Here is a 24,120-nt window from a genome sequence, read left to right as displayed (position 1 = left end):
AGAAACCATTTTGTCAAACATTTCCACCGAGCGTTCTGCGCGTATACGCGATTACATATTGATCTAGTTGCGTCTTGTTTCCAGGCTTACGAAGACAAACTGAAAGAGTTGAAAGAAGCGACGAAGGACGTGTTCTATCGCGTGAAAGAACTCGACGGTCGGCCGAAAGCGGTCGAGGCGTTGCGCAGCATGCTCAACCAATCGGAGTTCTTCCTGACGAGCATCCGCAACTTGACGAAAGACGAGCCGATTTTCACCGAGGTCGAAGTGAACGTTCTGTCGAAGCTGATCAACGATACGTGGGTACGTTCCGATCGGGCGTCTATTTCTTCGATTTTTATCCGATTATTTTTGAATTTGGGTGTTTCTTAGTTTTCTTCACTTCGAATGGGCTTAGTGAGCTATCCGACCACCAGATGGCGTGACTAGCAGTTCGTTGAATGTTAGTCACATGGGTTCTTTTCCAAATTTGAATTATATGACTTGATCAACCTAGCCTCAAAAAAGATTTTACATTCGATACATACCGCTTGCCCTATATGCGTAACAACTGCCCTTCTTACCCGCACTTGATTAACACAACCATTTAGTTACTTATTTATTAAAAGCTCAACTACTCCCAAAAATATCGAACTACTCTCAAAATCAGAATATTTTCCTATTGAAATACTACTGACTTAGAAATACCCTCAATCGTGGTGGAGACACTACCATCAGTAGAAATACCAGGAGCCCGTTCCAAAAAGCAAAAATTACCATTAACTCATTACTTGAAAAATTGCAATTTCTTTTGAGGCAATTTTTTTTTTTGAAATGCCAGGAAATTGTTTTAAAATCAATTCAGATTTCAAAATTTTCCAGACCTCCATTTTTGCATTGCGCTTCCTTGCCCTTTTTATTAGTACGCCCTTTTTGTTCCTTTTTGCTCTTTCAAAAGTCTTCTCACATTCCCCGGCCTGAGATCCAAATGGTTGTATAACGAGCAACCGCTTTAGTGCGTCTACACCACAGTGCGGCGTATCCTTAATTTCTGATATTTTACTGAGTTAGGCAGATGCTACCATCTTGCTAAAGAGAAGAAAGATAAAAAGTAATGACTAATTAGGTCAATACACTGCAATGCGGTGAACTAGTTAAGTCCATCACCCATTTATACTCGGCACTGTGGTGTAGATCCGTGGAAAGGGTTAAACGTGTCCTTATAGTCATTTTGAGGAAACGGTTGAAAAAAATGTTTCGAAAAATGTGTTTAGGAGTGGTTGAACAAGACGTCGAAAGAACAGAAGGCGACGTCGATAACGAAAAATCCGGTTCTCCGCGTCGAGGACATCGCCATCAAGTACACGGCGTTGGACCGCGAAATCAAATATCTCGTCAACAAGGCGAAGATTTACAAACCGAAACCGAAACCGGATGAGAAAACGACGACGACGAAGAACGACAACTCGACCGCTGGCGGTGATAATACCGATAATAAAACTACTTCTACTGGTAATTCGTTGATATGCGTTAACGGGAACGCAAACGAGTTTAGAATGGGGACTACGTGCCTGCATCGGTTAGCACTGACGCCACCAGATGGCGTGCCTAGCAGTTATTTCAAATTTATTGGACTTGGTCGTTTTGAAATTATGATTTTGTTTTTGGTTTTTTATCCAAAAAAATCATGGCAAATGATGTCTTTAGATACCTAAATTCATATTGACATCTGGGTTCATATGTGAGGCAATTTTGGATCTTCACTTGTCACAAATGGAATTCTGTATTGTTACAGTAGTAGTTGACGTCCTACTGCGCACTAGCGACACCTGGTGGATCCTCACTTGCCACAAGTGGAATCCTCTTAGCACAGTAGTTGATGTCCTACTGCACACTAGCGACACCTGGTAGATCCTTATTGTCACAACTGGAATCCTCGATAGCCACAGTAGATCACAGAGTCCTCATCGGAAAATTAGTTGAAGTCAATATTAGCCACTTGAACTGATTTAAGGTTGAACTCGTTTGCGCAAATATGTCTGTAATCTCAATGTAATGTCCTTGTTGTTTGTGTGTATTCTGCTTGTCTCTGTTCTATTGAGTTGAAAATTACAGAAAATTTTTCAGAAAAACACTCTGTATTTATTCATCCATCTATGCACTTAATACTACATGCACTTGCTAGCCGAATCAAATCCTCACAACTGTGAAACTTGATTCGGATTCACATTAAACGCTCTCAACTGTTGAACTGGGTCCACAGTCAGTATGTTTGGAGCTGGGTTCACAGTGACATTGAACCCACACAACTGTCAAACTGGGTTCAGAGTCACAATGAACCCACGCAACTGTGAAACTGGGTTCAATGTCAGATTAGACCCGCATAACTGTGGAACTGGATCCACAATCAAATAAATCCACACAATTGCGGAGCTGGATCCATAGTTATATTAAACCCTCACAACTGTGGAACTGGATCCACAGCTACATTAAACGTACGCAACTGTGGAACAGGATCCACAGTCTTATCAAACCCCGTACAACTGTGGAGCTAGATTCACAGTAGAATTAAACCCGCTCAACTGTGGAACTGGATCCGCAGTCAAATTAAACCTACACAACTGTGGAACTAGATCCACAGTATAATTAAACTCACTCAACTGTGGAACTAGATCCACAGTAGAATTAAACCCACTCAACTGTGGAACTGGATCCGCTGTCAAATTAAACGTGCACAACTGTGGAACTGCATCCACATTATAATCAAACTCGCTCAACTGTGGAACTGGATCCACAGTTTTATCAAACCCCATGCAACTGTGAAACTGGATCCACAGTTGCGGTAAACCGACACAACTGTGGAACTACATCCACATTCGTTTGATTTGTAGCTGTGTGTAATCAATCTATGTTGGTTTTGTTTGTCATTTCTTCAGGTTTGGCTTCGCAAAATGAGCAAAGAGCAAAACGCTACGGCTTGTTATAAAACCCCCGTGTTGGTTAAAAACCACATCGAGTACCACGCGAACTTGCTGCGCGAAAAACATTCGTGGTTCACGCAGGAAATCAAACTGCGCGTCGCGCGACGCGCGGCCATCGAAAAACAAAAACAACTGGACGAAAAAAGACGCGCCGACGAATTGAAAAAATACGTCTCCGAGCAACGGGAGAAAATGAAATCGAACGCGCGCGAGAAATTGCGCGATCGAAAACGGTCGCGCGATACGAAAGATTCGGCGAACGTGAAGCGATCGCGAAAACCGCGGAGGAAAGGCGAGTTCGTCGTCGGGAACTGATTGAGGGGTGGATCCAGCCTCTTACGCTAAATACCGCTTTAACCCTTTCAATGCTGACCAATTGATAGCCGAGAAAGTGCGGGAGATGATTTTGGATTCCGCCGGGCGTACCGCTTTAGTGCGGCTACACCGCGTCCCGTCGTATCGTTAGTTACTGATATTCAACTGCGTTTGACAGGTGCTGCCATCTTTTAATAGCGATAGAAACTAATTATTGATAACATTAATACACCGCGATGCGGTGCACTAGCAAAGTCTATCACTGATGTATACGCCGCACTAAAAGCGTTAAGACATTATCGCAGCACCATAAATCGGGAGTGGGGTCCTTCATTGCAACTTTTCCACTTCCACATGGAGGTCGAAAAATTTCGAAATCCGAACGTTTCCGTCGAGCCAATTCCGTTCAATCGAATAGCAAAGTCAAATAGTATATAGAACTAAGAGAACCTAGTTTCGTACATGCATTTTTTTGAAAGTAAGATCTACGCTCTGGTGTTCGATGCCTCAAAAAAAATCGATCTTAAGAATCCACGAGAGCGGCTCAAGCGTTAACAGCGGTAGGCTGGATCCGCGCCTGCGTGGGATTTTTTTGTTCAACGCGGTGAAATGGTCGACTGTTTTTTTTTTTTTTTTTTTTTTTCGTACGAGTATTCGATCCGTAGCGCGGGTTCTATAACAGGTCAATGCCGTGTCGGTAAATAATTCATCGCTTCAAAAGCAGGCGGCGCTTTTTACGAAATGGTTTCGTAGTTTCGTTGAAGAATGCAATAGCTCCGGGGTGTATTCTGAATCTGAATCCATCAAGGGGCGTATTCTGAATCTGAATCCATGAAGGGACGTATTCTGAATCTGAATCCATGAAGGGGTGTATTCTGAATCTGAATCCATGAAGGGGTGTATTCTGAATCTGAATCCATGAAGGGGTGTATTCTGAATCTGAATCCATGAAGGGGTGTATTCTGAATCTGAATCTATGAAGGGGTGTATTCTGAATCTGAATCCATGAAGATGTTAGCCCACTCATTGCCTGAAAGTGATGGAAATTTTTAAGATTTCACCCCAGTGCATTGAATAGTATGCAAACGGCTGTAGTGCGGCTACACCGCGGTGCGGTGTACCGTTAGTTACTTACATTTCACTCTGTTTGACAGGTGCTGCTAGCCTTAATAGAGATAAAAACTAATAACATCAATGCATCATGATGCGGTCTACTAGTCCACTATACATTGCACTGCAGTGTAGATGCACTGCTGAATGTGCTAAATTGATTCAAGAGTTGAACTTTTTCGTCAATTGCAAAGTGATGTTTCAGAGATAGGGTTATGTGTTGTGATATGTGTTTCCGATACGGGTGGGTGGCTCCGACAATATCCAAATCAGACATATCGATCATGGATCAGGTCAGAACCACTGTTTTTATTGTAGCTTTTTGGGAATCTTGAGAAAGGGGTACCCGAGTCAAATTGGTCACCAGCCTTCTGTATAAAACTAGTTCTTGAAATGGCATATCATTTGATAAAAAATTTGTTTTGTAAACAGCGCTGCCTGCACTTCAATCAGTTTTGGTGTGCGGTACGATTTAAGTAGTAAGTTGCATGATCCAGGAATCCGGGCAATACTTTTCAACTTTTTGGAACAAGCTTTAAAAGATGCATTTTCAGCCTTCAGAATATGCATTTTCAACTTATTGGAGCAATCTTCGAAATATGCATTTTCAGCTTTGCAGCCGTCTTCAAAATATGATGATGCACTTTTAACTTGGGAATATCGAAAAAATAAGATTTCAAGAAACACTAAATCGAATTCTCGCTTGATTTTCTCTTTGATGTTTTGAATTTCTAGATATTTTCTTCACTTTAATGTTACATGTATTTATTATGGGCGAGGGGTATTTTGTTTGTGATTACGTTTTCCATAAATCTAAGCATGACTTCGTTTTAAGATGAGATATCAAAACTGAGTTAAAAATCGACAAACTTTTGATTTATCGATTTCATCCTTTTTCGAGAAGCGAAAATTTATAATATTTGTTTTTGGTTTCGCGTTGTTTCTAGAAGAAGAGGCGAAGAAAAAGCCGGAAGATGTGAAAACTGATTCGGATAAAACAACGGACGAAAAGCCGAAATACAGAAAACCGAAACAGAAACGCGAAACTGAGGAAACTAAAAAGGAAGAACCTTCTGAACCGCTTCAGTTAGATAAATCTGAAACCAGTTCTACGGATAAAGGTAAAATCATGATCGCGATCTTGATACATCTTTTCTAGGCTTGAGTTCAAACTTAATGACATCGTGAGACTCTGCCACATTCCTCCCTCGCAGGGATTCGAACCTGATGACATCGTGAGACTCTGCCACGTTCCTCCCTCACAGGGATTTGAACCTGATGACATCGTGAGACTCTGCCACATTCCTCCCTCGCAGAGATTTAAACCTGATGACATCGCGAGACTCTGCCACATTCCTCCCTCACAGGGATTCGAACCTGATGACATCGTGAGACTCTGCCACGTTCCTCCCTCGCAGGGATTTGAACCTGATGACATCGTGAGACTCTGCCACGTTCCTCCCTCACAGGGATTCGAACCTGATGACATCGTGAGACTCTGCCACGTTCCTCCCTCGCAGGGATTTGAACCTGATGACATCGTGAGATTCTGCCACTTCCCTCAGAGGGATTTCTAAGCTGATGGTATTTGAGACACTGCCACGTTCCTCCCTCGCTGAGTTTTTAGTAATTATTTGTGTCGGGTTTGGAATGGTTTCGTAAAATTTAGAATATTTGTAATTTTCAGAATCAACGAAAACCGATGAACCAACCGAGACCCCAGCGACCGAGGCCCCGACGACTGAGGCTCCCGGGACCGAGAAACCAGAAACAGTTACTCACGACGCGGGAGACTTATAACATAGAAATACATTAGGAATTCCTCATACACTTAATCCTCATCATCATCATCGTAGACTTTCATCGTCGTCACCTCTTTCATCTTCACCAGAATTCAAAACTAATATCAGAACTTATGGCAGAGAGAGAGAGGAGAGAGAGAAGGGCGGGGTGGGGTTGACCTATGTCGGCATTTTGCGTGTAATCTTTGTGTTAAGTATGCATTATTGTATGAATGAAAAGAATTATGGATAAATGAATTATGACGGGCAATTTCAGTTTTGATCTTCTTCAATAATTTGATGTATATGTCGGGATTCAGTTACTGGTTGTTTGATGGGATGTAAAGTTTCACAGGTGTGAATTAAATTTCTAATTGAAAATGACCTAATTAAGAGTTAAAGTAATTGAAAACGAACTGATTCTGAATGTAGAGTTAAAGTAATTGAAAATGAACTGATTTTGACAGTAGAATTCAAGTAATTGAAAATGAACTGATTTTGACAGTAGAATTCAAGTAATTGAAAATGAACTGATTTTGACTGTAGAATTCAAGTAATTGAAAATGAACTGATTTTGACTAGAGTAATTGAAAATGAACAGATTCTGACTGTAGAATTCAAGTAGTTGAAAATGAACTGATTTTGACTGTAGAATTCAAGTAATTGAAAATGAACTGATTTTGACTGTAGAATTCAAGTAATCGAAAATGAACTGATTTTGACTGTAGAATTCAAGTAATTGAAAATGAACTGATTTTGACTGTAGAATTCAAGTAATCGAAAATGAACTGATTTTGACTGTAGAATTCAAGTAATTGAAAATGAACTGATTTTGACTGTAGAATTCAAGTAATTGAAAATGAACTGATTTTGACTGTAGAATTCAAGTAATCGAAAATGAACTGATTTTGACTGTAGAATTCAAGTAATTGAAAATGAACTGATTTTGACTGTAGAGTTCAAGTAATCGAAAATGAACTGATTTTGACTAGTATAAGTAATTGAATATGAACTGATGAAAATGAAATGAAAGTTAACTCACAACTGTGGAACTGAATATTATACGTGTAGTGATACTGTTAATACACATTGATGTATGAAAATCTCATTGAGAAACTGTGCCCCTAGGTGCGTGAATCTGGTCTAAATTTGCTGATTATGTTGTTAAATGAGCGAATGCTGTGCGTGGTGCATTTATTAGCAGTTGGCTCAAGGTAGAAGAGGTTACCAATAGTACTGACAGAGCACCTGTTTCCGATACCGGTACGATGGCTGGTCACAGATTTTCGGAATGGATAGATTGTGTTAAGATTAACTGAGCCTTGGAGTTGAAAAGGGGGGGGGGGTAGGAATTAAACTAGGCTACACAGGGGCCGGTTGCATGGTCATCGCTTAGATTTAAGACCAGTCTAAGACCAACTTAGTTCTATTATAGCTAATCTAACAATTTTAAGACCAGTTTTAACCCTTTCAGTGCGTCTACACTGCAGTTCGGTGTATAAATCAGTGATGGATTTTGCTAGTACACCGCATTGTGGTGTATTGATGTAATTAGTAATTATCTCTTGAAAAATGGCAGCACGTGTCAAACATAGTGAAATACTAGTAACTAACGATACACCGCGCCGCGGTGTAGACGCACTATAGTGGTATTCCCGTTATTCAACGCACTAGGGTGAAATTTTTTAGAATTTTCAAATTATCTCCAGCACTATGGGGTATTAATTAGTCAGCGCTGAAAGGGTTAAGAAGATTGAAGACCACTTTTGGATCGAAGAAGTCACGACTGTGCAACTGGACTTGGGACAATAATTCTTTAAGTAACTCTGGTTCAAAAGGACCAATTCTTCTTTGAACTATTTCAGAGTTTCAGTGTCAAGTATCAAACTGCAGCCTGGAACCACCCTTCACACATTCAGCATTGTCAGTTGAAGTGTGGATGATCAGTTTTTGAAAGAGCACTGTGAAAATGCTTGGTGTTTATAGTTCATTCTCAATAGAAAATGTCTCGGGTGAAGCACTGAACACATGTAAAGTGTGGACGATCAGTTTTTGAAAGTGTGCTGATAAAATGTCTAATGTCTGATGTTTGTAGTTCATTTTCAATTAAAAATGTCTCGGGTGAAGCACTGAACACATGTGAAGTGTGGACGATCAGTAATTGAAAGTACACTGTTAAAATATCTGGTGTTATTAGTTCATTTTCAATTAAAAATGTCCCTGGTCAAATACTGAACACATAATGTGAAGCGCTGATGACCTAGAAGAATGTGGATACAATTTCAAAGTGTAGGATCCCGGCTGCAGATAGATAGATACCTGTATTAGTTCTCTGATACTTTATCATTCCCGGAAACGAAATTCAAACTACAATGGAACCGCGTTACTACGAACTCAAATACGACGATTCATCGGATAAAACGAATATAGAATTTTGTCCCGAGTAAGTGAATTTAATTAATTTCATAACAAACCATCGGTCGGTTATAACGAACATATTTTCTGGTCCGGTGAAGTTCGCTGTAACGAGGTTCCGCTGTATTGGAATCAACAGTCTAAATAAAACCTAACCACTTGTATGTTTGAATGTTTGTGCTTGAATGCGTGGCTGATTGTTCTAGATATCTGAATATCGAACTCTTTTCTTCCAAAGTTTTCAATTTTTAGTCGTCATTGTAACGCGTAGATTATTGTCGCTTGATGGTGAAGTGCGCCGTGTGTTAAAAAAAGTCGGTCGAAGTTAACCAGTGGATGTCGCTATCGACTGCTTAACTGACGCCAACTTTTGAGCAAGGGGGCCACGTTTCACAAAAACATGTAACTGTAATTTTGATTAGTTGCTTCATGTTTCCAATGAGGACCACAGTTTTCAGTTCACCTACCATGAAACTCTGGCCCCCCGAGTATTGTAAACTTGTAGCTTGTGTTACGTTGACAATATTTATAGTGTTAACCGTCTACTTAAAAGTTTACGCTTTTTAAATTGAAATATTTTGCATTTTCCTGTATAAAACTGGTCGATAGAAGACTTCAGTCCGGTAGTTAACAAACGAAGAATCAAAACAGAACATAAATTTCGTGTTCTTTTGTTTAGCGTGAAAATTATTTCATTTTCTGATGAGTTTGTCGAATCTGAAAACATAACTGTCGATCCAGGTCTGTGCTACAGGGTCCTTGCAATATTAGATCTTACCTGAAGCGGTCTGCCTGATAATATATATAGTAAAAACTGCACAATTCATCAAATTTGGCAAAAATTTCTGGGTTTTTTTCTCATAAGATTCAATTAAACAGATTAGTTTATCTCAACATTTCAACTATATCCTAGTGATAGTCATCTGTAGGAATACTGCACTGTATTCCTTGAGATTACTGCAAGGATATAGTCAATAGGCTTTCCAAAAGATGATGATTAGGCTTGCACGGTCGGACCCTGAAGCCAATTTTGCAGATCTTGTCATCTCGAAAGGCACTTCGTCATCCAAAAAGGGAATATCAACTCTATTCCAGCACTGGCAGAAATGCACCAATTTTTATAGACGATATGAAAAAAGGCACTAAAACGATCTGATGGACTTGTACTAGTCTCATAAATTCCCTTGGATCTGCGCCTGTATCGTCTCAATATTGAAATGAACTTTAGCTCAACGAAAGCTTTCAAACTTGTTTGTCTTTTGGGTTTATACCGTTTCATCAACTTTGATTTCCTTAAATTATTGCGCTATATAATTTGTTAATCGTCGACCGGTATTCTGTGAGAGTGAATGTATTAATTTATTGATGTTTCGAAATTGATGTCAACTTTGTGAATAACTTGATTGAATTTAGCTGGGCTGTGTCGAATTGAAACAGGGTTCAGAGTCAAATTAAACCCACACAACTGTGAAACTGGGTTCAGAATTATATTAAACCCACACTTACTGTGGAACTGGTTCCAGTGTCAAATTAAAAACCCACACAATAGTGGAACTGGATCCTGGACCCATATAATTGTGGAACTGGATCCTGTCCACTTATGGACTTGCTTTAAACTCGAGCCCTAGTAAAAGAGTTTATTATTTTCAGCGTGTAAATGATCTCTCTTGTATTTTGACCATGAACTGTATTTTTATCAGAAAATAAACAAGTGATGTAAAAAAAAAATATCAAAATTTGCGAAAGCGTAATTTTCGTTGAGGGTCCCATTATTTTGCTGAATTTTGATGATTCGCAAACCTTTTTTGTCATCCAAGATGTCTCTGGAGGATGTGCTCATTCAGGCTTCAAACAGGGTCAGGACAATGTCTGTAGTGGGGAATGTTGCAGGCAGAATTGGATAGGTGCCTATCATGAGAAAAATATCCCCACAACCTTTCCTTAATGATCAATCATTCCTGGATTCAAGGAGAAAATTTCGAATTAGGCTTAGGCCCCCTTCGATCCGCCCCTGGGGCCGGTTACATAGTCATAGCTTAGACTTAACACCAGGCTAAGACGAACTTAGTTCTGTAGCCAATCTAACAACTTAAGACCGGTCGTAAGATTTAAGACCACTTTTGGACTTAAATCACAAACTATGCAACTGGCCCCTGATTTTGAGCAACCCAGTTTTGACTTTCCTCACGAGAGATAGCACCGTAACGTGTAATTCCAGATTTTACTTATTTACAAGTTTTCCAAAATGATATAATTTATTTCGGTACAAACTGCAACGTTTTTACAATCTTTCAGGAAAAAAAAAAAACACGAATAGTCTTAAAGCGAACAATTTTACACATACGTAATAATCATGGTTCCCACAGAACAGGGAAATTGGGAAAAACTTGGGAATTTTGAAATGATAATTCCAGGTTTGGAAATATTTGGGAATTTGAAAAATTTTCCCTATATCGGGGAAATATTTGAGAAATTCATTACATTTCACATATTGCATTTGCCGAAGGTAACTGTCTACAGCAATTTCACTTGACTGTAGCATGACGATATGTGTTCATTTGCATTTGGGAAGATTGCAAAAATCACCCATGAAATACTTGGGAAAAACTTGGGAATTTCGAATTCACATAACTGTGGGAACCATGAATAATGGATGGACTGAGGATCTGAGATGCGAAACGAACATAGAACATGGATCACTTACATTACATACGTGCTTATTGTTTATGAAATGTCTCTACTGGTAATAATAGACTTAAAACCGAATAGAACCCTTTCAGCGCTGATTAGTAAACACCCGAGAGCGTTGTATAACGGGGCTGCGCTATAGTGCGTCTACACTGCAGTGCCGTGTATCGTTAGTTACCGATATTTCAATTCAATTTTATTTACACGCAAACCCATTACAGTTATCAGAGGGACAACATACAATTAAGAAATTTCACTATTTTCGACGGGTGCTGCCATCTTACAATACAGACAAAATCCAATTACTAATGACATCAATACACCGCACTGCAGTGTACACGCACTAAAAGGGTTAACTGCTAGAAGAACGTCTCAAAGTCGGTGGTTTATCTATTCAATCATTATTTAAGTATAAAATTTGCCCTGAGTTGAGAGTGACAGATCGGAACATGCACGCCAGAACAAGGCAAGCATTAGACCGACCAATTTTACACACTCTAACCGTTTCTAGATTCGGCGTCCTCTCACTCGTCACTTTACTCAAGTCATGCGTGTAACAAGACGTATCTACCAGTTAACCCTTTCCGCGCTGACTAATAAATACCCTATAGTGCTGGAGATAACTTGAAAATTCTAAAAAATTCCACCCTAGTGTGTTGAACAACGGGAATACCACTATAGTGCGTTTACACTGCAGCGCGGTGTATCGTTAGTTACTAGTGTTTGACACGTGCTGCCATTTTTCAAGAGAGATAATTACTAATTACATCAATACACCACAGTGCGATGTACTAGCAAAATCTATCACTGATTTACACACCGCACTGCGGTGTAGACGCACTGAAAGGGTTAAGGGCTGAAGCTCCATCTAAAAATTTTGTTTTCAAATTATCAGTATCTCTTGACCAGACTTAGGTACCGGAGTAGTCGGATAATCCATTAAGACTGCTGTAAGTATTTCACTGAGTGGAAAGAATCAGTGAACTCGGTAGTGTCGATCCGGAAATAAACTTCGGTGAGTTCAGAATCAGGGAAGGTCGAAATACCCTCGATTAAAGCCATAAATCTATACTTATTTCTTCTTCGTCTATTTACAACATATACCGGGATATTCAAAATGTATACTAACATCGCTTGAGCATCCTCGCTTGCCAGGGTTTGATTGCCGCCCGCTGGAGGTCACGCCAATACAAACCCTGGCCGCAAACCCTTCATTATTATTTACGGCTTAGCGGCCACCAGGCATATATCTGGCCCATCAGATGCTGATCTGCCGGTGAAAAACATAGACTGGTGTCCGCCGCATAGCGACTAACTGTCTGCCCAAGATATCATGGACAATGTCGGCTAGGGTTCGTGCTTCGTCAGGAGGTAATCAAACCCTGGCAAGCGAGGATGTGCTTGAGGGGGCATTTAAATGCTACTGACAATAAAAGGTACCGGTAACTTCATAATGCAAATCTGTGAGTAACTACACTTCAAAATCTAGATAATTAATCGATTAACAGTTACAATTCATCTATAATCTTTCGACCCGGTTTTGCAGTCGCTCGATTCCACCATCGAATTGAAATCAACTCATTTCCAATATGTTTATCCTGAATTATTAACTTAAGTTAAAACTTGAATGAGATGAAAAATGAAATTCAGCATATTTTCAGGCGAAATTTTATATGAAATAATAACTGTATGTTCATTATTTACACCGTCAAAACTTAACTACGTACAACCAATTCATTGCTCCATGACAGTCTTTGAAAAATATCTATTTATATATCTATGTGACCCAGTTCCTCCACGGCTCCAGATTAATTTGACTCGTGAGTATAACCCGCTCGATGAATACCCAGACTCGACAGTCAAAATCGGTTAAATGAAAATACGGGGGCCGGTTGCTCAAAGGTTGGTTACAGTTAACCAGCGGATAGTTGACAAAGTGACAATTAAAACTTCATTGTTACTATGTTATTTATCCATCGGTTATCTTTAACCAACTTTCAAACCGAGAACTGATTTCGGCCTATAGTCTGAATCAGTTCATTTTCAGTGCAGACTAATCAATACGTCAGAGTGCTGGAGATGATATTCGAAATTTGAAAAAAATTCCATCCAAGTATGTTCAATACAACGCACCAAGGTGCAGATGCGCAAATGGCGGTATGATCATTATACAACTTTCTTTTTTGTGCATCTACACCGTGAGGCGGTGTATCGTAAGTAGCTAATATTTCATTACGGTATATTTGACAGGTATTACTAATTATTGCATCAATACACCGCAATGCGACGTACTAGAAGTATCCATCGCCGATTCATACACCGCACTGAAGGGGTTTAACTCTCGAGTCAAATCTCAACCGTGAGCCGTAAAATCAGATCCTGTTTACCGTACGAAGCTAGATTTGGAAAAATAGCCCCGACGTCGAATTCATTCTTCAAACTTTCATAGAAAGTTTCGACAGGGTCCCTACAGATCAGTCATTCCCGGATAAAAGTAGTTTTTCGAAGAGTTTCAAATTTCGAGGAAGCAAGGGGGATCACTTTCCTATCCTAATTACACTGACTGACTGACTACGCCTAAATGCCAGGCGTAGTCTTTTGAAAAGATTTTTAATTGTCTATTATTCAAAACTGAAGGAGTTTTAAAGCAGTTTCAGGCATTTTACTCAAATAAAAGGAGATTCAAGCCCCTTTAAAAGCGTTTTACATTTTGAGGAATCAAGGAGTCGTAGGGACCTTGTTTAATGTCAATTTCACAAATTTCCACAACTAGTGTCTGAACCAGGCAGTTGGTTATTTAAAATCGCGTACAAAGCGGTCTTTAAATCTGCTTAATCTAGCGTAAATGTCCTCTATGAATGATGACCCCCCCAGTGCTATGACGCGTTGGGTGCGGGATTGTTTCAGCCCCGATGCTGCCCAGGGGCACCTGAGTTACAGAATTGGTAGACACTTCATTTATGAAGGGTATTTTGATATTGTAATGTAGCTACCTGGACATGTACTATCTATTCTCTAGGGTACCTACAGAAAATACCCATAAAGATGATCGCAGACCCTTATGGAATTTACAGGCATTGTTTCTGAGGAAAACCTTATAAAACTGGGTCAGGCGCAAGGAAAACCTTGTTACTGTAACCGTGGTAAGTGGCTTTTCCGTGGTAAGGCTAAAAAGCTTAAAACAAGAGGCCACACAAAGACAATGGTTAGCTAACAGGGTTATCCTGCGCCCATTGATGATGCTGATGGTGTTAACCACACCATCAGGGTTTTCCCGCACCAGCCCCTGTCTGTCAGAGAACCAAAACCCATCCATTATTGAAAGATGGTCGATAGGGTATAGACAGACCCCTAAGTTCTCTACACGGTACCAAGAGAATATTAACGGACCCTCAAAACGTCTTTAAGAGACACTTATTCAGGATATACAAGGTAGCTACTTACCCTTTAACGATCTATAGGATATTGAAAGACCCTAAAGGCCCTAAAAGGTCACTACTGACCCTAATAAAGGGTAAGAAATGTATCACAGGATACCGAGAGCCTTAAAGTGTCTACTAACAGTACAAAAACCCCACAGACCTTAACAGTGTCTCGAAAAACCAGGGGCGGATTAAGACCGTGTCGCCGAACATGGTCGGAATTTTAAAGTGCCTTTTTATTTTTTCTCTGTATCAAAATTTGCCGTTGTAACCACCTGAGACACACAATAGATATTTTTCCTAAATATATAACCTAGGTTTCTTGACTAAATGCCTCTGAAAGATGCTCGGAAAGCTCTAAAATGATAGTAAAATTTCAAAAATTTTGCCGATATGCCTTTCCGCCCTAAATTAAGAATATACGCCATTTTTATTGGTCGACACGGTCACAACATGCCCTCGGATCCGCCCCTGAAAACTGCCCGATGGTTTACACTACAGACCGTGATATCGCGTAGGGTATCACTATACAACACTTTCACACACGATCATTAACCCTCGCAAACCAACCGCTCGCGATTAATACCGCTGCTTTATCCGGCGTATGTACGACGACGACAGTGCTGCCCTCTATAATCAGTCATTATAAATCCTATATCCGGGTCGGCGCCGGTATTAAGACACCGATCCCGTCGTTCCGGTGATCTCGGCCGGCACGATGCCGTGCTGTTGTAACTGCGTGCGTAGCAACGCGTTCTCCTGTTTCAACTCCTCGCATTGTTGCCGCAGCAGTTCGCCGTCGACGCGCAACCGCTCGGTCTCCTTCAGGCTCTCGGCGAGCGAATTGTTCGTTTGGCGCAGTTCGAGGATGTAATCGCAAGCCTTCGATAGGATCCCTCCTTTACTCTGAAAACGACGAAACGCGACGAAAAATATGAATATCAAACGAAGTCGATTTCGACTTTACTCGAGAGCGAGTCAGATGGCCTAGCCCGGTCTGTTTTGGGGGCACATATCTAATATACATCTTTACTAGACCAGCACAACTGAAGCTAAATGTTAGCAGAACTAAAACTTTGATTTCAAATCAATTTCACACTGTATCGGATTACCAAGAATTCTTCTTCGAATGGGATAGAATAAAGAAAAATGGCTCCACAATTTGAAAGTTTAACCCTTTCAGTGCATCTACACCGCAGTGCGGTGTAAAAATCGGTGATGGATTTCGCTAGTACACTGCGCTGCACTGTATTGATTTAATTAGTAATTACTTCTCTTGAAAGATGGCAGCACCTGTCAAACATAGTGAAATATAAGTAACTGATACACCGCGCCGCGGTGTAGACGCATTATAGTGCTATTCCCGTTATTCAACACACTAGGGTGGAATTTTCCCAAATTTTCGCATTTTCTCAAGCACTATAGGGTATTAATAAGTCAGCACGGAAAGGGTTAACATGTTTCCGTAGTTTCCATGCCTACAGACACACACAATTTTAGATGATTTGCAAAAACTTCAATCGGTAGGCATGGAAACATATTGTTTAACTCGATTCATTTCAGAAAACGGTCTCTTTTCTATGATGCAAGGTCCCATTTTAAGACTTCTTTGCAATTGTTGTTCAATACAGTACAAAATGGATTAAAAACCAAAATTCTAGTTCAAAAACCCAGATCTGTGCTGGTCCCATTCTATATCAGGTTTGAACGACTAAAATTGGCAGAGCTAGGCTACCACTCGGGGAATGATAGCGGGCCTTTCGATGATGCCTACCTCCGAATTTCTGATTCCTCCCTGTTTCAGCTCCGCGGCGCAATCGGGAACCAGTTTCGACAATTGTACGATCCAGTTATTGATTTTATCCCGACGTCGGCGTTCGACTGTAAATAATCACCGTAAACATTCTAATAATCCATCTGAGGTACACGTAGCGGCCGTCAGCGTAATCACTCTAATAATCCATGGAAGTATTATAGCATTCTACCACGTAGTTATGCCAGCTATATAGGTAGATCATTTCAATGATGTCATAGGGAGATTAATGGAGGCAGCCATCTCCTCATAAAGGGTCTATAGATCCATTTTATTCACGTTATAAGGGTACAGGGCGGTCACTTTTATTAGCTTTTCCCCTGACTATTCCCTGACATGTAAGTTGGTTTCCCTGACTTGATCTGGTTGGTTAGAATCCAATCAGTTAACACAGTCAGTCGTATGACAAAGATGGAAACTGTTTGATGATAGATACCGTAAAAACCGGTGTATAAGTCGAGTTTTTAATCCTCGATTTCACCACTAAATTATTGACCTCGACTTATACGCCGAGTGCAGTTTTCTACTAAGTATTTTCAGGTCACAAGAAATATCGATTCTACCAGACAAAAAAGACAGTGTTCATCTTCTCACTCCTTCGCGCACGTTATCGAAACAAACTATTCAATATAATGACACAAGTAATTTATATTCTTCTAAAAGAAGGGACTCGACTTATAAGCCGGATATATGTTAAAATCATGAAATGTAAGTCTAAAAATCGACCTCGACTTATACGCCGCGTAGACTTATACGCCGGTTTTTACGGTACGTATGATCTAACAATCTCAGCGAAATTTCCCCCACTTTTCCCTGATTTCTACATCGCTTACGAAATTGCGCGAGTTTTCTTTAAAAGAAAACTCCCAAACTTGTCCCTCATTTTCTGGTAAGCGACTATCCGGCGAAAACACACGGAGCCATATTATCTAGAAAGGCCTATTACGGTAATAAATTAGGTGATGTCATAAGAATATAGAGAAAATTATTGGGTAATTCAATGATGTAATAGCAGGGTTTCCAGCGGTAAGGCAAGGATAAAAAGAAGTACTTCGAAGGACTTTTTCGGCAATTTTAGACCCAAAAAGATGGACGTGACTCGGAAAGAGGTATTTTCCAGTTAAATGAGGGCCCATAAGGGAGCATTTTGACAATATTGACGTAGTCATGAAGGTAAAAATTAAATTTGGAAGGACTTTTTTTATCAAAAGGAAGGTCTTAGAGTCAAAAAGAAGGACAAAGATGATGTTTGTCCAAACTTTTTCCGAAAGAAGGACAAAGAAGGACTTGAAAGGACGGCTGGAAACCCTGAATAGGGTAATTCGGAAACAGGTTTGTAAATTGGTTTACCTTCATTATGAGTAGCTCGTCGTCTCTCGTCGCGCGTCGTTCGAGCTCCTTCCATTTTCGGGGTGTAAGAATGCGTACGCGGGGCTATCGAACGGGACGGACCTTGTAGCACGTCGGGCGGTGACATCATCACGTAGAACTGTCCTAACGTTCGAAAACATAAATAAACAGAAAACTTTCAAAACACGGACAGTGAATGAGGGTTTTATGTAGGCAGCCATCTTTTCAATTTGATGATGTCATTGGGAGATTTTACACAGGCAGCCATATTTTCTAAAAGGGTCAATACAGCAATTTGATGATGTCATTGGGAGATTTTACACAGGTAGCCATATTTTCTAAAAGGGTCTATACAGCAATTTGATGATGTCATTGGGAGATTTATACAGGCAGCCATATTTCTAGTGAGGGTCTATAGAGACGCTAAATCATTTTTGAAAGCAAAGATAGAACATTGTTGACATCATAGGTGGAATCATGATAACAGCCATTTTTTCTTTGCTGAAAGTTGCTGAAATGGATCAATTTCATGATGTCATGAGGGCATTTACCGACAGCCGTCTCTTTTGAATGGGCCGATACAGCAAATTGATGATGTCATATGGGGAATCATGCTGACGACCTTCTCTTCTGGGAGGGTTCTTCATAAACTTTCTGAACGGGTTTAAAGATATTTAATGTAGTTGTAGGGTATAATGCGCCGCCTTATATTTAGACGATTTAACCCTTTCAGTGCTGACTAATTAATACCCTATAATGCTAGAGATAATTTGAAAATTTTAAAAAATTCCACCCTAGTGTGTTGAATAAAGGGAATACCACTATAGTGCATCTACACTGCAGTCCGGTGTATCATTAGTTACTAATATTTCACTGTTTGACAGGTGCTGCCATTTTTCAAGATAGATAATTACTAAGTACATCAATACACCGCACCGCGGTGTACTAGCAAAATCTATCACTGATTTATACACCGCACTGCGGTGTAGATGCACTGAAAGTGTTAATGATGTCATAAGGAGTGATAGAGAGGTTACGTACCCCCGGCAGCGGAGACCTGCCCGACCGGTATCGTTGCCACGTCGGCCGCAGCCTGAGTGACGTCTGCCGTCGTCGTGTTCGGGAAATACGTAAAACGCGTTTCCGGTTGAGAATCGTCAGTCGGCGAATTACCGTTACTGAACGGACTAGCGATCACCTGAAATAACCATTCCATCCACCGTTAGATCATGATCTGAATATTCTCAGAATCACTCGCTAGACAAACGGATGGCTCCAAATAGCTACATTTCGATTACATTCCGAGCTACCCACTGGAGAAAGGGATGGCCCCAAATACCATGATTTGGATATCATATATATAGGACGGCTCGATTATATTCCGAGCTACCCACCGGAGAAAGGGATGGCTCCAAATACCATGATTTGGATATCATATATAAACAGAGATGCTAGGGCCAAAGTACCAAAATTCCGGAATTTAGAACGGGGGGTCAGAAAAATTCTCCCCAGGAAAAATTTTGCGTTTTTGCATCACCGGAGATGCAGTATCACGATCGGCATCTTCAATCTGAAAATACGACGGCAGGCATTCGTTGTGCTTCACATCCCTCGCTGCCTTCTTATGCCGCGCGCTATCCGGGTGACGAAGAATATCTTTTTTCCCACCACTACCGTATTTGACCTGGTCTTTACAAACGACGCAGTACGCCACGCCAGCTAAGTCTAACTTACGAATGTAGTTCGATAAGTAGTCCCCGTTACTGTCCTTACACTCTAGCCAGTGCCAGTTAAATTTATTTTTTATACCGCTGTCAATTGCCTTTATATCGGCCGACTCCCGACTGACAATCTTTCCGTGCGTGCTCATTTTGCAGACCGTCCCGCTTGACAGCTGCAGGCAAAAAGAAAGTTACAAAGCTGTGTGCCTCAGGACATAGCACGCGCATGGTTATAATTAAGATGATATTTATCAAATATCATCTTAATTATTACCACGTGCATCTTCACATTGTTGGCCGTCAGCGGGACGATGTACAACGGCGCGTAAAATTAATTGGAAATGGCGTCACAACAGTGGCGCTCCGCCTACGCACGCACAGATACCACCACAAGCACACATATATACATTGTAGCAGAACATCCTCGGAAACGGAGACCAAGATAAAATAACACAGAAGCGACGACGAGTACAAGCAAACGAACGCTTTTGCGGTCCGTGCCATTACAGGTCGCCGCGAGGAATTCTCACAGAATTTCCGGAATTGACATCGGCGATCCTAAATTTCCGGAATTCCGGATATTTCCGGAAAACTAGCATCTCTGTATAAAGGACGGCTCGATTATATTCCGAGCTACCCACCGGAGAAAGGGATGGCTCCAAATACCATGATTTGGATATCATATATAAAGGATTATTCAAATATGCCGCTATTCACAAGTTGCACTGCCCGCAATGAACCCATCCCTGTTTAATAAATACATATCGCAATTCGGAATTCTAATCTTGCCATCACTGAATTATTCGTCAGTTCAAATAAATTCTATTTAGTATAGTGCCTGTTTGAACCCTACGATTTCGAAGATAATTTTTCGTATCCCGTCGTGATACAGTACATTAACGTAGTTGAGCCAGTCAACATACCAGGCTTGAACTAAACCCCAGCGATTAACTATTTTTTCATTTTAATAATTTGCGTATCAAGCCTAGCCAATTTTTAAGCAGAAAACCCTTGATATCGTGCGGCTTTATTTACGAGTTCAAATTTTGATTAAATGAATTATAAGTAATGGTTACCTGCGTGGCATCTCCCCCGCCTTCCAGGGGCTGTGTCACTTGTACAACTCGGTACGTTACCTGACCTAGAAAAATATTGCGAAAAAAAAAAATTTCAATCCAAAACGAATTCAACAGAATCGCGACGAACACACACTTAAAACCCTTTCAGTGCTGACTAATCAATTACTAATTAGCCGAGTTCAGATTCACAACAAGGATAAAAGGCCTAAAACGATTTAAGATAAACTGAATTCAACGCCGCACCACGGTGTAGACTCACTGAAAGGGTTAATCCAAATGATGCAGGCCTATAAAAGTTTGACCGTAAGAGTTATCGCGAATCTGGGCCGAGTTTAGTAACGTACCTTGACTTCCAGGTTCCGGCCGCAGTTGATAGTGAATGTTAGTCGTCGGATCTAACGCGATTGATTGACCGGCCACGAGACTTTCATCCGCATCTACAAAACAATTATCGATACATTTTAAACTCGATTCATAGACATAGGCCCGGTTTGTGCTTACACCCTACACGGGCTGTTTGGGTGCCCAAACCACTGCCTTCCCATAGCGCATGCCCTTTTTGTCGAGACAGACTATCATACGAAGCCTATAAATTGAAAACTGATCCCCTTGGAAAATACATATCTTTCGGGATATCTCTTCAAGAAAATCTAACCCTAGTTGAAGGCAGCCCGAAGTGACCTTTGATATGGCTGCTCTTTCTTTTGTACCCCGCTTTCCAATATTCCTAGATCCGCCCCTGTTAAGTTTCACCATCAAATTCCAAACGCGCTAGGTGATTCGAAAAAACTTTAAAAAAAATTCCAACCCAGTGCGCGGGACAACACGAATATCACAATAGTGCAATCTACACCCAGTGTATCGTTAATTACTAATATTTCACTTTGTTTGACAGGTGCTGCCATCTTTCAATAGAGATAAAACTAATAAATTACTAATAACATCAGTACACCGTGATGCGACGTACTACGAAAAGTCCATCGGCGATTTGTACACCGCATTACGGTGTAAACTCACGGAAACAACTTCGTTAACAAAAACTTTTGATCTCCCAATTCGCACAGAGCATTAGGCGTATAAGCGCGTTAAGAGAATTAATCTATAAACGAGGTCATTTCCGCAAAACGACGATAAACTAGGGGTCCCAGGGACACCATGCCCAAGTGGTTTCAAACGCTCAACAATTGAACAGTTACAATATTCAACGCCCCCTGGTGACCATATACAAAAACCAATGACCTTGAAACTTACCAGTAGAATGCTACAGGAGTCAGAATTCGGACCAAAATTGACATTTTTGGGCACTTAAAAGGTCATAGGACGGCCATCTTGAGTCCGATCGACCCAATTTGTGTTAGGCTATGCCGATGGGCCCTGGGAAATTCAAATATATGAACCATCAAGGTATTGATCAAAGCATCTTCAAAATTTCCCTAAAAAAGTTCAAAAACGTGTAAAAAGTGCTGATTTTGGCGAACAAAAATGGCTGCCAGTCGGCCATCTTGAATCTTAGAGGGCCAGTTTTGGGCTGAAGATGTATCGAAGGTAGATACACGTGTAACCCAAATATCAAGACATTACATTGAAGCGTCTCAAAACTTCCCAAAATAACTGGATTCCATCTACGGACGGACGAACGGACGAAAAGTGAACGCAATAGCCCGCATAGTGGGCTAAAAATGAAACAAAATCAAGTGGAAAAAAAAGTAGTAAAACTGTCTGGATACGATACTTGCAGTGGTTCGATACGATACCTTCGACTGAATCACCGTGTAATTGAACGTGTGATTCAGGACCGGGCGAATCGCCTTTTCCATCTGGATCCCTGCAATTACAGAGAAATGATATGAAAGTTTCGCAATCTAATCAGGAAATTTGAATTTTTGGCGTCCCGTTTGTTTTTGCTGCTGGTGGCGATGATCGGGGAATTTTTGGTCAATGGTCAGGGAAAATCAGGGAATTTTGGGTGTCAAGGGTCAGGGAAAAATCAGGGAATTATCAGGGAATTGTTGGTCAAGGGTCAGGGTAAAATCGGGGAATTATTGGTCAAGGGTCAGGGAAAAATCGGGGAATTATCAGGGAATTGTTGGTCAAGGGTCAGGGTAAAATCGGGGAATTATTGGTCAAGGGTCAGGGAAAAATCGGGGAATTATCAGGGAATTGTTGGTCAAGGGTCAGGGAAAAATTGGGGAATTATCTGTCTAAGGTCAGGGAAAAATCGGGGAATTTTCAGGGAATTGTTGGTCAAGGGTCAGGGAAAATCAGAGAATTATCAGGGAATTTCGGATTTCCAGATCTGTAAGAACCCTTTCGAAACGGATCGATCAAAATATTTACGCAAGTTTAGGCGAAAAAAATGTACGTAATTGGTATAACGGCGAGGCTACTGAGGGAAGCGAGGATCCGGCGATAATCCCTCAAGGATAGCTAGGCCTAACAGTGGCACTGGGTTATTACCGCTCTTCAATTTCTTCTACATTCTTATCAATTTCGAGTCAAATTTTCTAATTATTTAAAAAATTTTCAGTGAAATCATAGGCCTATTGTGTGGTAGGTACTGAATGGATATAGGCCTAGGCCAGTTGCTCAAAAGTTGGTTTAAGATAACTGGCCATAAAATACCATAGTAACAATGAAATTTCAATTTCAATGTCACCTCATCAACTATCCACTGGTTAACTCTAACCAACTTTTGAGCAACCACCCCTGATGGCTCATTTGATGATTTTCGTCTGGCAGCCTAAGAATCAAATTCATCGATACTGCTGAAAATTTCTGATCTTTTGGTCGATCTCGGTAAATTACGTCATCTTGGAAATAAGGAGGAGCGGATCTTTTTCCCCTTTCAACGTGAGAAAATCAAGATACGAGCCTTAGTTATCGGGGACACATCATTTAAAGATTTGATTAAGTCAATAAAAAATCCTATAGGCTACTTGAGATTAAAAAAAAAAAAATTATTAAGATAATGATCCCAAAAATAGATCTAGATGCTAGACGAAAATAAAATAGACATTTTATAAGTGCCTGACTGACAGTAAATAGAATTTGTTTTCAGTTCTAAACGAGTCGATATAGGCGTTAGGTAAGCCAAGTTTAACTTTAAAACTGTTTTTTTTTTGCTGCGTCGCGTCGGAGGAGAGAGCTAACTTGGGGAAGGGCCTGTTCTGTTATCGGTCGCCCGCCATTATTATATTTGCCAACAAATCAAATTCGGTTCGTCTCCAATTCGAATCGAAATAAAATGCCATCTTACCCGGTATGATCGAGGGTCGGATCTAACATGTCCATGTGGGTTTGAAATTCGTGGCTCTGCTTCCAGGAATTGTTGCCAGTAAATTTTGATCACGGGGCCAAACAAACCGGTCATGTGATGAGCTGTAGAAACAATCCGACGGTCATGTGAGCAGCGACAACTCAAACAAAATGGCGTCCACCGTCTCTCCCTCTCGCAGCGCGAATCTGG

At 40.7% G+C, this 24,120-nt stretch overlaps 2 protein-coding genes across 5 annotated transcripts in view; one reads left to right on the top strand and one right to left on the bottom strand.

Moving 5' to 3' along the window:
* LOC141907344 (hypoxia up-regulated protein 1-like) overlaps nt 1–10,292 on the top strand; it is a 26,729-nt gene extending 16,437 nt beyond the window's left edge. For all 3 annotated transcript variants that reach the window (XM_074796956.1, XM_074796957.1, XM_074796955.1), the window contains 4 exons: nt 85–303; nt 1,254–1,491; nt 5,333–5,506; nt 6,073–10,292. In XM_074796956.1, coding sequence (XP_074653057.1) covers nt 85–303; nt 1,254–1,491; nt 5,333–5,506; nt 6,073–6,185 — 744 coding nt within the window. In that variant the 3' untranslated portion in view covers nt 6,186–10,292. The remainder of the gene's footprint in view (nt 1–84; nt 304–1,253; nt 1,492–5,332; nt 5,507–6,072) is intronic.
* The window catches only part of LOC141907346 (upstream stimulatory factor 2-like), a 25,081-nt gene extending 961 nt beyond the window's left edge, over nt 1–24,120 (bottom strand). Inside the window, exons 1-8 of one of the 2 annotated variants that reach the window (XM_074796958.1) lie at nt 23,911–24,120; nt 22,391–22,479; nt 20,999–21,091; nt 20,652–20,716; nt 18,896–19,052; nt 17,855–17,998; nt 16,466–16,572; nt 10,771–15,597 (exon numbers count right to left, since the gene is read on the bottom strand). In XM_074796958.1, coding sequence (XP_074653059.1) covers nt 15,367–15,597; nt 16,466–16,572; nt 17,855–17,998; nt 18,896–19,052; nt 20,652–20,716; nt 20,999–21,091; nt 22,391–22,479; nt 23,911–23,945 — 921 coding nt within the window. In that variant the 5' untranslated portion in view covers nt 23,946–24,120 and the 3' untranslated portion in view covers nt 10,771–15,366. Of the gene's footprint in view, nt 1–10,770; nt 15,598–16,465; nt 16,573–17,854; nt 17,999–18,895; nt 19,053–20,651; nt 20,717–20,998; nt 21,092–22,390; nt 22,480–23,910 lie in introns of those variants that run through there. The other variant, XM_074796959.1, reaches the window with a different exon arrangement.

The sequence above is a fragment of the Tubulanus polymorphus genome, chromosome 6 (genome assembly GCF_964204645.1).
Source record: "Tubulanus polymorphus chromosome 6, tnTubPoly1.2, whole genome shotgun sequence".
NCBI lineage: Eukaryota > Metazoa > Nemertea > Palaeonemertea > Tubulaniformes > Tubulanidae > Tubulanus > Tubulanus polymorphus.
This window is presented reverse-complemented; position numbering and strand designations above follow the sequence as displayed.